Raw genomic sequence first — 11,726 nt, forward strand, 5'->3', positions numbered from 1 at the left:
GCATCCAAGGAGCTTTCATTATTTACTTAATTCTGAATTGTAATTATATCAAATGTATTTTTCTTAAAAGCATTCTCTACTGATTAAGTATATTTTATTTCACTGATTTATCTTATTGTTTATTTCATGTCATGAGACTTTCATTCAGCCAGCATTCCCAAGTTTCTATACTATTGTTGAATAATTGTTGATTATTCATTGTTTATTCACAATAAGTGATATACTTAATGTAAGACACACCCTATTTTTAATTACCTCATTTTCAATTGGCTAGTTATAACTTTGATTTTATTTGCTCTGTTATACTTCAGTAAATATTGTAAACATATATGGATGGGTGTGATTTTCTCATCAGTATTCTTGAAAATGACCAAATAGATCAAAACGCTGAATCTCAAAATGTCTTTGTCTCTTTTCGGAGTTTACTGTCTTTTTGTAACATATACAGTAACATGAGTAAAATACGAGAGAGCACAAATAAAATAGATTTTCGATAAAATTTTAAAACAATGTACAAAAGCTTTTCTCAAAAATCGATAAATATAATCTTAAAAAATTTAATTTCAATAAAATCAGTCTTCAACTAGATTTGAGCACTTTTTTTAGTTTATTTTTAAAAGAGTAAAATGTAGTGCAGTTCCCCATATCATTAGGAAGTGAATTAAGATACTAATAGTAGGGGTCTTTATAGCTAAAATTTCATACACTACAGTATATCTTATTATTAGATCTAACATAAAACTATACTAAAATATTATGAAATTAAACTGAAATTAAATATAAAGGAATCACATGGAAATAACAAGTAAGTTATTACATGTCCACAGTATTAGCAGGGTTTTATTATTTAAATAACAACTCCTTGGTATAAGAGACAATGTTCCTTCGCGTCTGCTACTATTGTAACCAGCTTCAATTACATAAATCGATTTTGCAAACAAATACAAAAAAGGCAGAATAGAAAAGACATTCAACAAGCACACATTAAGTCAATAACTACAACAATAAAATAACCAATTTAAATGGCACTCTATCAAGAAGCATACACTATGTGTACAGTTTAACTGTAATACAATAATAGAAAATGGCCACTGTCAACAAGCACATGTGAGGCCAACAAATACAATAATGAGATTAGTATGAGAGTCTGCTATCTGACAACAATGCACAATTGTTAATAATAAAAATAAAAACCAAGAAATTAGTTTTTTGAATCCTCTTAAGACAGTATGCTGATATTAAAGAAAATTAATCCCGAGAATAAAGACAGATTTGTTTAAACATAAAACCATCTTTTCCAAACAGACCATATTGTAGATCTTGAAAATTGATACATGGATTGCAAATCCTAAGCATTGTGACCTTCATGAAATAGTGCTATATAAATGATGTAATGCATGTTCAAAAACAATACCTGTCCAAAAATTGTAAACAATTAAGAAGATAGGATGCTTTCCCAAGACTTCACTTGAAACAATTCTTCATACGGGCTGCCATAAAAAACATGAATTTACCTCCCTATACACATCCGCTAATTTCTTCCTACAAAGATAGCTGACTCTTCAACGACAGACTATCCCTATTTCGCCGAAAGAACTTTAAAATAACAATCCAATCCAATCTTCGACTTTAGGAGAGTCTCAAACAATTTTGCAGACCAGAAATTTTCATGACAAGATGTTTGTTAGTTGTTTTTATTGAAATCCAATTTGACCACAGCATTTTCACCAAAATGTGAGATAACAACTTGCTAGAAAACTGTATTGTCTTTATATATATTTTGTATATTTGTAAAAATGTCCTTACCTGTGTTGAAAAAGGAAAGGCTACCATCTGCGTGCCCAAAAACCATTCTGCCAATTTGTTTGTAATGTAAGCGGAACTTGGTGACATCAGATATGAAATTGTGAGTGTCTTTGTGGTTAGTGATACTGCCATTCGTCCTATAATTCCATATGTAAAGAGGTCCACGACCTGAAACATACACCACTGTTTCTTTATCATTCAGTACCCAGCCAACTGAATTTGGCACAGCATTTGTGTTAGCCAAGGAAGCTACAGCTTTTTGCTTGGTTATATTCCAAATGACGACTTGATTGTCGGCTCCGGTGCTTGCAAACACATCTGGGTCCGTTGGGTTCCAGGAGATCGCAGTGATCGTCTTTTTATGTTCTGACATGATGGCTTCAAGCTTGAACTCATTGTAATGATGATCCAACTACAAACACAAATCAAGATCATCAAATTCTATCATTTATTAGTTTAATAAAGATTACGTCACCCAAAACAAATTTGGTAAACTGCAAAAAATGATTAAATTGATTATGTTAAACAAATTTATAGTCAGGCTCCGGAGGAAAAAAAAATGTTTGGTATGTTGTAGAAAAGATTTTTCTAAAAACAGAAAAAAGTTGTTTGACGAAAAACTGGGGAACTGTGAATGAGATACAGGTTTTTGAATATTTAAAAACCCTAACCCTTTTCCCCCAATTTATAAATATTCAAAAATCTGTATCTCATTCACCGTTCCCCAGTTTTTCATCAAAAAACTTTCTCCTGTCTTAGAAAACCAGTTCTACAACATATCAAACATTTTTTCCCCTCCGGAGTCTGACTTTAAATTACGTTTTAATTTGCCACCAGAAATGCAAGACAATGGGAATGACATTTCTAAGGTTGGTTAATTTGCAGACATTTTTTTTTAATGTAATGCAATGTGATTCAATTTATATAGCGCTTTATACCGGAGTCTGTTGACTAGCTTGTACAGTTGCTTTATTCTTCACTAAGGGTCTCTACGTGTCTGAGCTACCCGGTAACACGGAACTAGTTATCTCTTGTCTGTCCACAATCAATTATCAATTTACCTTGTATATGTAAATAGCCAATGTGGCACAGTAGGCAAACCTATCACCACTTGCAGCACACACATCACTATTCCATGGCTGACAGCCAGCTGAAAGAAGCCCTACTTGCTTCATCATCCCTCAACCTGCAAATTAATAAAAACAATTCATTCAAACGATACTAAAAGATGGGAGGTCCACGCTACATTTCAGCCCTACTAGGCACCAGTACTTCGTATAAAACAAATCACTCACATCACAAACTAAAACAATGAAGGTAGTTCGTGAAAACAAAAAAGCATGTTAAAATATATGCTGTTGGCATTACAGACTTAGCTTGCGAAACAATACATGCCTATTTTGACATGCTTTTTTGTGTACTTTGATTGTTTTAGCTTGTGATGTAATATTGTGGCCATTTCTCACCATTTAATTTAATGATTGCAGCATCCATGTCCACTAGCCTAGATACAGTAATAACAACCATAACAATAATATTGTCGTTCATTGAAACTGTCTCTTATACACATCTAGATGTGTATAAGAGACAGGGTTTAACTGTTTGTATGGACATGAAATTCCGAAATAAAAGATGAATGAATGAATAATAACAACTAATTAGTCAAAATAATAACAATATGATGATGAACATTTATTAGTAGCGCTCACTATGCAGGTGTTATAAATAAGATACCCAAGGCATCTGCCTATACTTTACAGTAAGGCCTGCGTGGGAAAAGCATCCTCCGCGCACAAAAAAACAAAATTGGCCTAGAAATCCGTCCGTACATTTCGGAAAATAAGGGCTAATTTTCACACAGATTTTGCCAAAAATTAGGATTTGACAAAATCTTAATATATAACCTATTCAATTATGCAGCAATTATGATTCCGCGCACCAATTTTCCTAGTAATTTTTCGCATAAATTTTAGCAGATTTCTTTAGGTATCCTCCGTGCAATAAAAAAAACTTTACAGTATGGGCATCTGCAGGGTCTCACACAGCTTATAAGAATTTATTTAAAAAGGTGCATTTTTATCATGTATCTTATAAATAACGATCATCGTACGACGACCCCAACTCAGTTCCCAGTGATCGCTAGAGGATGCAACGATGCTGTCTGCTGATTGTCAGTGGCAGTCTGAACGGATCGTCATTAAAAACAAGGCGTTCTAGGCCTACCTAAAATCACGTCGGCCGAGGAATCTCAGAATTGCTAATTGGACATCGCTGGTAACGCTGGTGCCCGGGTGAAGTGTACTAGGCCTAGGATATACTCTCTACTACTGGCCCAGGCCCATACCGGCCGCTAGGTAGGGCGGCCGCTGTCCACAACGGCCGCCAATGTGTGTATGTGTATGGAATGCTGGTGATGCATTCACAATTAATAATACAATACTTAGGTAGGCCTAATTTATAGGCGGTCAAGGCCTAGGCGCCCAGCCTAGCACAGACCTATCTAGGCCCTAGTTAGGGCTAGCCTAGGCTTAGTACTAGGCTAGGCCTACTAGGCCTAGAGTAGGCCTACTACTAACTAGGGCCTAGCCTATGCTTAGCCTAGGTCTAGGCCTAGTCTAGGAGGCCTAGGATAGCTAGATAGAGTCGTACAACAAGGCCTAGGATAGCCTAGGGCTAAGCCCTAGGCCTAGGAGGTTTAGACAATAGATATGAACGAGGGGTAGGCCTAGAGAAGTACCTACTATTGCGATCAGAAGAACAACTTGGCATAAACAATCTAGGCCCTAGGCCTATTTACTGTATTCATGACAACAGACCAACAGCAGAGCTACCAACTTAATTTTGTTTACTATGGCGCCCGCTTGCGAATAACGTCTGAATTTTCTGCTAATAGGCTACGCTCTCTATGCCTTAGCCTGGGTTCCAGGCCCTAATTTTGGTTTATTTACTTTTTTTTGCACTTAATGCGCGCCATACCAAATGTAATTGGCGTCCCATACTCGATTTCTTTTTTTTCGAATTAGGCTTGTTTACGACTCAACCGAAGATAAAATTATAACTGAACTTTATTCGCTCGTTGGCGGCGCTGTCTATCATAACGGAAAACTATAACAAGCGACTTGTGGCAAGTCTATCTATGCCTGTGTCACCTGCTGTCACTCACTCAAAATTTCCGAATATCCACGTTAGACTTGTAGTAGACCACGGCCACTAGAGAGCACTCTTTCGATTGCTGCGTAACTACCGCTCGAGTCATATTATGCCAGGACTCCACCCCGATTTTTGGATGAACAGGTTGACGGACAGTTGTTGATTGTTGCCATCATTGGTGTGTAGTGCCTTATTTACAGGTTAGGATAGTTCATAATTGTTAATTCAAGTAAATGAACTTCAAAGAACGCATAAAACAATCTGGTCGCAGGATGCTGTCTATAATATTGGGTGTATTGGTTTTTATTTGCAGAATAATATTTGCGTTCCTACATTCACTGTACAGATGTGTCATTCCGTGCCCTCCGAAAGCGGTAGAAGGAAAAGTCATATTAATCACCGGGGCAGGACACGGGATAGGCCGCGAGACTGCACTGAGATTTGCTCGTCTAGGGGCTAGACTGGTTCTATGGGATATAAACAAGACGGATAATGAACAAACTGCAGAAGATGCTCGGAATGTCGGTGCAGGAGCCTGTGCTTATACAGTTGATGTCAGCAATAAAAGCGCTGTTTATGCAGCAGCTCAAAAAGTTCAGGATGAGGTCGGAGATGTGGATATTCTTATAAACAATGCAGGAATCCTATGTGGAGAGTTACTTCTAGAACTGACTGATGAGCAGATTGAGCGAACTTTTGGCGTAAACATTTTGGCACATTTTTGGGTGAGTTTTCCAGCCTGGCCCTATATTATACTAAAGATAGGCCCTGTGGCTTATGATGCCTTAGACTAATTAGATGGCCTCCCTGACCAAAAATGGACATTTCCAAAGTCAACAACTGACCAATCAGGCTTGGAGAACCCTCAAATGTGCATGTTTTTACATACAGGGGTGAGCCCCTCTATCTTGGCTTATACCATGGAGGTATTATTGAGGAGATCGCTTGTGAAAGCTCTGTGCACACAGCGCTATTCAAATGAGCCAAACAAAGCTGACGCAGCGATTGAAGAACGTTTGTACAATGCCTTTGAAGTCTAAGGTGTTCCCTGCCACCAAATGTTGAGCAGGCATAGTTTACCAAAAATGGAGAGCACGTTCTTTTCTCAATGCACACTACTTTACAGTCAATCACTATGGCTGCGCAATCGTTTCCATTTTGAAACTGATACATTTTTCTTTCATAAATACCAAACATATTAGTATTTCTGCAAGAAAAGTATTTCGAACTAATTTAAATATTTACATGAGATTTAAAAGTATGGTATATTTGAACTTGAATTTCCATAAATTGTATAAAAGTTGATAATTCTAATTTTAACAGATATTAAGTAAGAAATGATTGAGGATTCTAATAAACTAGGCCTAGGTCATTTTAGTGTGAACGAGTGAGAAATATTTAAAAATTCAATCGAAATTCCGAGTAATTTTCAGTTTTACGCTGCCTTAGATTTATAGTCAAACCAGTCAATTTTTTGACCAAATTATAATGAACACAGAAGTAATTGTAACAGAAATATTTTGTGAAATATGTTTGTTAAATATACACACTACTAAAAGTCCGAAAAAATCCAATCAGGGGAACATTGTTCATTTTAAAGAAATTTAATGAGTTAAAACGGTTTATCGCACAATTGTGCTGTGTTGAAACGTATAAAACCATGTCGTTGCCAAGTTGTTGCTAACAAAAAAATGTTAATAATAAGGTAATTCACCCACGCGCGATCCAGAGGCAGGGAACACATTGGTTTGTCGCATCAAAGGGAACTGTTGCCAAGTGATCTCCTTCTCAATAATACCTCCATTCTTGTACCAACCTTCTTTTCTTATTTCTCCTTTACATGACAGTTTTTTCAAACAAAATGTACAAAGTAAAACTAAAATAAAATTTTTAAATTTTATTTTGCAGATTATCCGCTCATTTCTTCCGCGGATGCTGGAACGGGATAGTGGTCATATTGTGACGATAGCGTCATTAGCTGGTTATTTTGGAACGCATCGCCTTGTTGACTACTCATCCAGCAAATTTGCTGCTGTAGGTCTAAACGACGCACTTAGAAATGAGCTACGAATGCTAAACAAAACTGAAATTCATTTATCAGTTGTGTGTCCCACTTTTGTCAGCACAGGATTGATTCACAATGTAGCACAAAGGTGAAAATTTTTATATTTATTATATTATTAAATTTTAGTGTAATTATTTTGATATGATTACATAAAACTGTCACACAGTTTATTTCTGGTTTATATCACATGACCAAAATTTATCAACCAATTCCTAAAGAGATTTGCACCAATACAAAGTGCTTTCAGCTGATATTTTTTTGCATTTGAGGCTTGACATTCCATACCAGCGTACTTGTTGCTAAATGTTAAAGTGAAGTATTTAGCTTAAGAATATGGCAGTATTATGAGCCATCCTTTTAAAGCTTGCAATGTGGAGAATAGGAATGCAGTATATTACAAAATTATTGGTTGTACCAGGAAGTCACATGATTAAAACTGACCTGAAAAATATGCGTGCATTGCTGCTTGTTTTGAAACCCTTTGTCAAAAAAGTTCAAAAATGTATGTAATTGATAAAAATATAATTTTTCATATAATAATAATAATGGTATTTACACTGTTTATCTACACACAGGTCAAACAACAACTAATTTATCATAATGATCACACAGAGGTAACTGCGTAGATCATTGCGGTTATTGATCCATTATGCGGAGTTTACATGGGCACTTAATACCTATATCAACGGATAAACACGATCATCAAAGTGGTCTCCTAATGCTGGTTTTGGAATGGCAAGCGTCATTTGTGTAATTTCAACCAGCATTTAAATTTATTTATTATTTATTTATTTTTCTTTTTTTCAAATTTTATTTAAATTTATTAAAGCAAAAACCATTTCTGATTTTCTTCTAAAGGATTCTCTTCAAAATGATTACAGCCGAAGATGTTGCTGAAGCAATCGTCTATGGAGTGCAAAGAAATCAAAGACATATTTTTCCAAAGGCTGGGATTCAGAGTCGTCTGGGAATCATGTTGAATGCGTGAGTACTTGCAGCGATAGAAACAATATTATTAGTTGCACTTAAAGGAAATGGGGCCTACTAAAAAGGAAGCATCAATAAATTATCTCCTATAGCTTTTTAGCCCACGAGCCAAATTATATATCAATCACTCAGATGCAACCCATCAAACCCGAAGCTAATATATCACGTCTTTCGATTTATACGCACGAGGGATAGCGGGTATCGAAGGAACCACCCCCTTGATTTTTTCGGCAGTCAATTAAAAGATACTATCACCCACAACATCAATTTAAGACGCCTAAAAATGACAAAATTACTTTGAATTACTCATTTAACCAAACCACGCAAGTTATCAAATTTTTCAATAAGTTTTTTAATTAATGATTTACAGACATTTTATTATAAATTCCTTAACTAGCTGCTAGATAAGTATGGGTTATGTGAAAAAATGTTTTCTTCGTTATAATTTTCAGCTGAAAGGGAAACACATTGAAATTAACAAAACCAACACTTTGAAGTTGTCATATCTGAAGTACAAATGTTTTGATTGTATTTTAAACATGATGAACAGATGCATTACAAAAGTAAACTAATTGCATTGCAATTTCGTTTACTGTAATTTGATTTTGTTTGTCCTCATTCGTATTAAGTAAAGTTTTCACAATCTGAAGAGATTATGCAACCCATGAAAACTTTTCCGCGACCCAAACATTCAGTCCCATAAGTTGCGGAATGGTGTCTTGATGGGGACTTTGGTGAAAACTGGGAAGTTGAGAGTTAATTGAAAAAGTATACACATCCCATATCCCACATCTCCATGGAATCAATGCTTATAGCCCTTTGGTCTTCATTATCATTTCAACCTTTGGAAACTACTTATCTTATCTTTAGTTTGTGCACCATTGTTCAATTCATAATTTAATCAGGATTGTTGAATGTTAAAATAACACTATATCTAGATCTGTTAAAATCATAGTGAAGCTGTCTATATACAGTAAGCCCTAGTATGTGCCATCAAAATAATTAATATTTTAATGTGAAATTTAAATCATTCTGATCTAGTTTTAATGTTTCATGTGTGATTTTGAGAATGTTTTGTTTTGTGTAAAGGCCAAACATACCATCCATATCTCTCTTAATAATAATAATAATAATAATAAGAATAATAATAATAATATAAATAGAATTATATAGGACTCCAAGTGCTTCACATTAATAATGATGGATGTGGCAATAAATTTATTTATTTTTTAATGATTTATATTAAGCATTATTTTTTTTTTCTTTACAGGATTTTGCCCTACAGGGTGAATGAAGTGTTAGAGGAAGCTATTGGTATTACCATTGGATCACAGTCGAAGAAACAACTTTAAAGGACAATAATACAATCGTTAAATGTTACAGAAGATCATCTTTAATTTTTTTTTTAAATACACACACAGTCAATAATAATTTTTAATCAAGGACATTAACAATTAAATGCTTGCTAAAATACAACATAAAATACAGTATTGTCATACATACGGTAGATTATTAAATTACTCTGGAATACATTATAAGTCGATTGTGATGTAATTCTACATTCCCTCCATGTGCAATAGTTTTCATTATGCAGTCAATGCTTGTTGTTATTCAATATTGACCATCACAGTGGCGGATTAGCCTATCTTTCAATTGGACATGGACCGATGCACCTTTGTGTATTGAGGAAAGTTTTAGGATATTAAAGACTTCAATATTCATAGTGCTTCAACACTATGGATATAACGAAGACTATTATCCATAGTGCTTCCAGTGGTATCGGGGAGGGGGGGGGGGGTTGTTGGACTGAAAATTTTTAAAAATTATAATTTTCCTATTCAAATAATGTTATTTTGATTGCCAATCCCTAATATTGTGGTCTAAAAGCACATTTAGGACAAAATTCAGCCATAAAAACTCTCCCCATGAACCCTAACAGAGATTTTTTTTATTAAATGTCGTTGACCGAGGTTTCGGCATCACCTTGTTTCGGACCCCTTGTCGGCAAGTTTCTGGCGACACCACTGAGTCCTTCAACACTATGGATATTAAAGACTTTAATATCTGTAGCTACAGATATTGAAGTCATTAATATCCATAGTGTTGAAACACATGCACTCCCTAGTCCATATTTGGGTCAGAGCTCGCCCCTGGCTAACCAGTTCAGTTCTACTTACCTCAAATTTACTTTTAATTACCTTGATTCTTTGGAGATAACATGCAATATAAATCCAGAATTATTATTATTATTATTAATACATGGGTTGGGGAGTTGTGACTGAGGGAGATTTCACTTAGATTTTAGTAGACCAGAATACATGTTATTGGAGAATTTGAGCCATAATTAGAGAAGCTAGTGGAGATTTTTTTAAATTTTGGCACACTACACATGCACCAAGGATTGACTATAGCGAATATATCACTGTCCTACTTGTAGGTGACAATCCCTTTCACAATACACAAACGATGATTTACACAAACCTCAATATGAGGTTTAGGGAGTGGAGTTGTTTTGGCCATGGTTAGTTGATTTTTGTTATTATTACCAAGATCAGTACTGTTGTAAACTACATATTAAAAATGTTTTCTAATTAGTGATTATATTTTCTTAATAAGATAGAACAATAATTACCTCTTATAGTAATCATGTTTAATATAATTATTATATAAATAAATAAAATTTACGGGAAATTGTGAAGTGTCTTTGTTTTAATGACTGATTATTTGTTGCAAAGACAAGCCAAACCAGTCACTCGTCACAAAATTAGATTTTCAGTTATTGGTAAAGCGTTAAACAGTAAAGTAAAAACTATAAAATGGTAAAGAATCATTTAAATTATTTCATTAAGACGTTACAGGAGGTTAAACATACAGCTGTTTCAAAAACAATATTTGAGAAATCAGCCTTTAAAGTTTACGATTTTGGGAATTTCTTAGGCAGAAACCAACACAATGAACATACATTATAAAGGTGCAATAAAATAGATTTCCAAAATGTTGACATTTGAGCATGTTTTGGCCATTATCTCCAAAACAGGATTTGTGACGAGTGACTGGTTTGACTTCTCTTTGCCGTATGATGGCAATGGTGGAAAAAATGGCAGGGAAGTTAAACTACCCATTCTTACAGCAACTGAGCTAAATAAAATTTTGAAGCAAATTTTCATTTGTATTACTACTGTTAGACTTTAAAAAAGCTTATGATCTCATTGATCATAAAATTTTAATTTCTAAACTCATCGATCTTCGAGTCGATGATCACCTTATACGTTGGGTTGAGTCTTTCCTCTGTTACAGGTGACATTTTTTCTGAGTGATTAAGCCCTAATGGTGGAATTCCCCAGGGATCATGAATTACCCATTCTTACAGCAACTGAGCTAAATAAAATTTTGAAGCAAATTTTCATTTGTATTACTACTGTTAGACTTTAAAAAAGCTTATGATCTCATTGATCATAAAATTTTAATTTCTAAACTCATCGATCTTCGAGTCGATGATCACCTTATACGTTGGGTTGAGTCTTTCCTCTGTTACAGGTGACATTTTTTCTGAGTGATTAAGCCCTAATGGTGGAATTCCCCAGGGATCATGAATTGGCCCGGTTATGTTTATTATTTTTATAAATGATTTGCTTAAAGAACAAAAATGTGTGAAATTTATGGATGACACCACCATGTTTCAATGGGTGTCGAAGGGCTTCCCCAGTAATTTGCAGAA

The 11,726-nt window shown here is 34.8% G+C and overlaps 2 protein-coding genes across 2 annotated transcripts in view; one reads left to right on the forward strand and one right to left on the reverse strand.

Moving 5' to 3' along the window:
- The window catches only part of LOC117115799 (WD repeat-containing protein 17-like), a gene marked incomplete in the record, with an annotated part of 16,127 nt that extends 11,029 nt beyond the window's left edge, over positions 1-5,098 (reverse strand). Inside the window, 3 exon segments of the mRNA XM_033259734.1 lie at positions 1,807-2,218; positions 2,868-2,992; positions 4,970-5,098. Of these exon segments, the coding sequence (XP_033115625.1) occupies positions 1,807-2,218; positions 2,868-2,984 (529 nt within the window).
- Positions 5,066-9,410, forward strand: LOC117115796 (17-beta-hydroxysteroid dehydrogenase 13-like). Its single transcript, XM_033259731.1, has 4 exons — positions 5,066-5,681; positions 6,865-7,109; positions 7,880-8,005; positions 9,279-9,410. Exons 1-4 carry the CDS (start codon positions 5,190-5,192, stop codon positions 9,358-9,360), a joined length of 945 nt encoding a protein of 314 aa, XP_033115622.1. The 5' UTR covers positions 5,066-5,189; the 3' UTR covers positions 9,361-9,410.
- Positions 9,411-11,726: the final 2,316 nt, after the last annotated feature.

The sequence above is a fragment of the Anneissia japonica genome, unplaced genomic scaffold (assembly GCF_011630105.1).
Source record: "Anneissia japonica isolate Jap-2015-1 unplaced genomic scaffold, ASM1163010v1 scaffold287611_len363355_cov233, whole genome shotgun sequence".
In the NCBI taxonomy this organism is placed as follows: domain Eukaryota; kingdom Metazoa; phylum Echinodermata; class Crinoidea; order Comatulida; family Comatulidae; genus Anneissia; species Anneissia japonica.

What these genes read in the sequence shown, in the direction of transcription:
- LOC117115796 (XM_033259731.1), top strand. Translation starts at nt 5,190, where the DNA reads ATGAACTTCAAAGAACGCATAAAACAATCTGGTCGCAGGATGCTGTCT. An exon ending in ATTCACAATGTAGCACAAAG is followed by an intron (nt 7,110 to 7,879) that starts GTGAAAATTTTT and finishes TTTCTTCTAAAG; the next exon opens with GATTCTCTTCAAAATGATTA. An exon ending in CTGGGAATCATGTTGAATGC is followed by an intron (nt 8,006 to 9,278) that starts GTGAGTACTTGC and finishes TTTTCTTTACAG; the next exon opens with GATTTTGCCCTACAGGGTGA.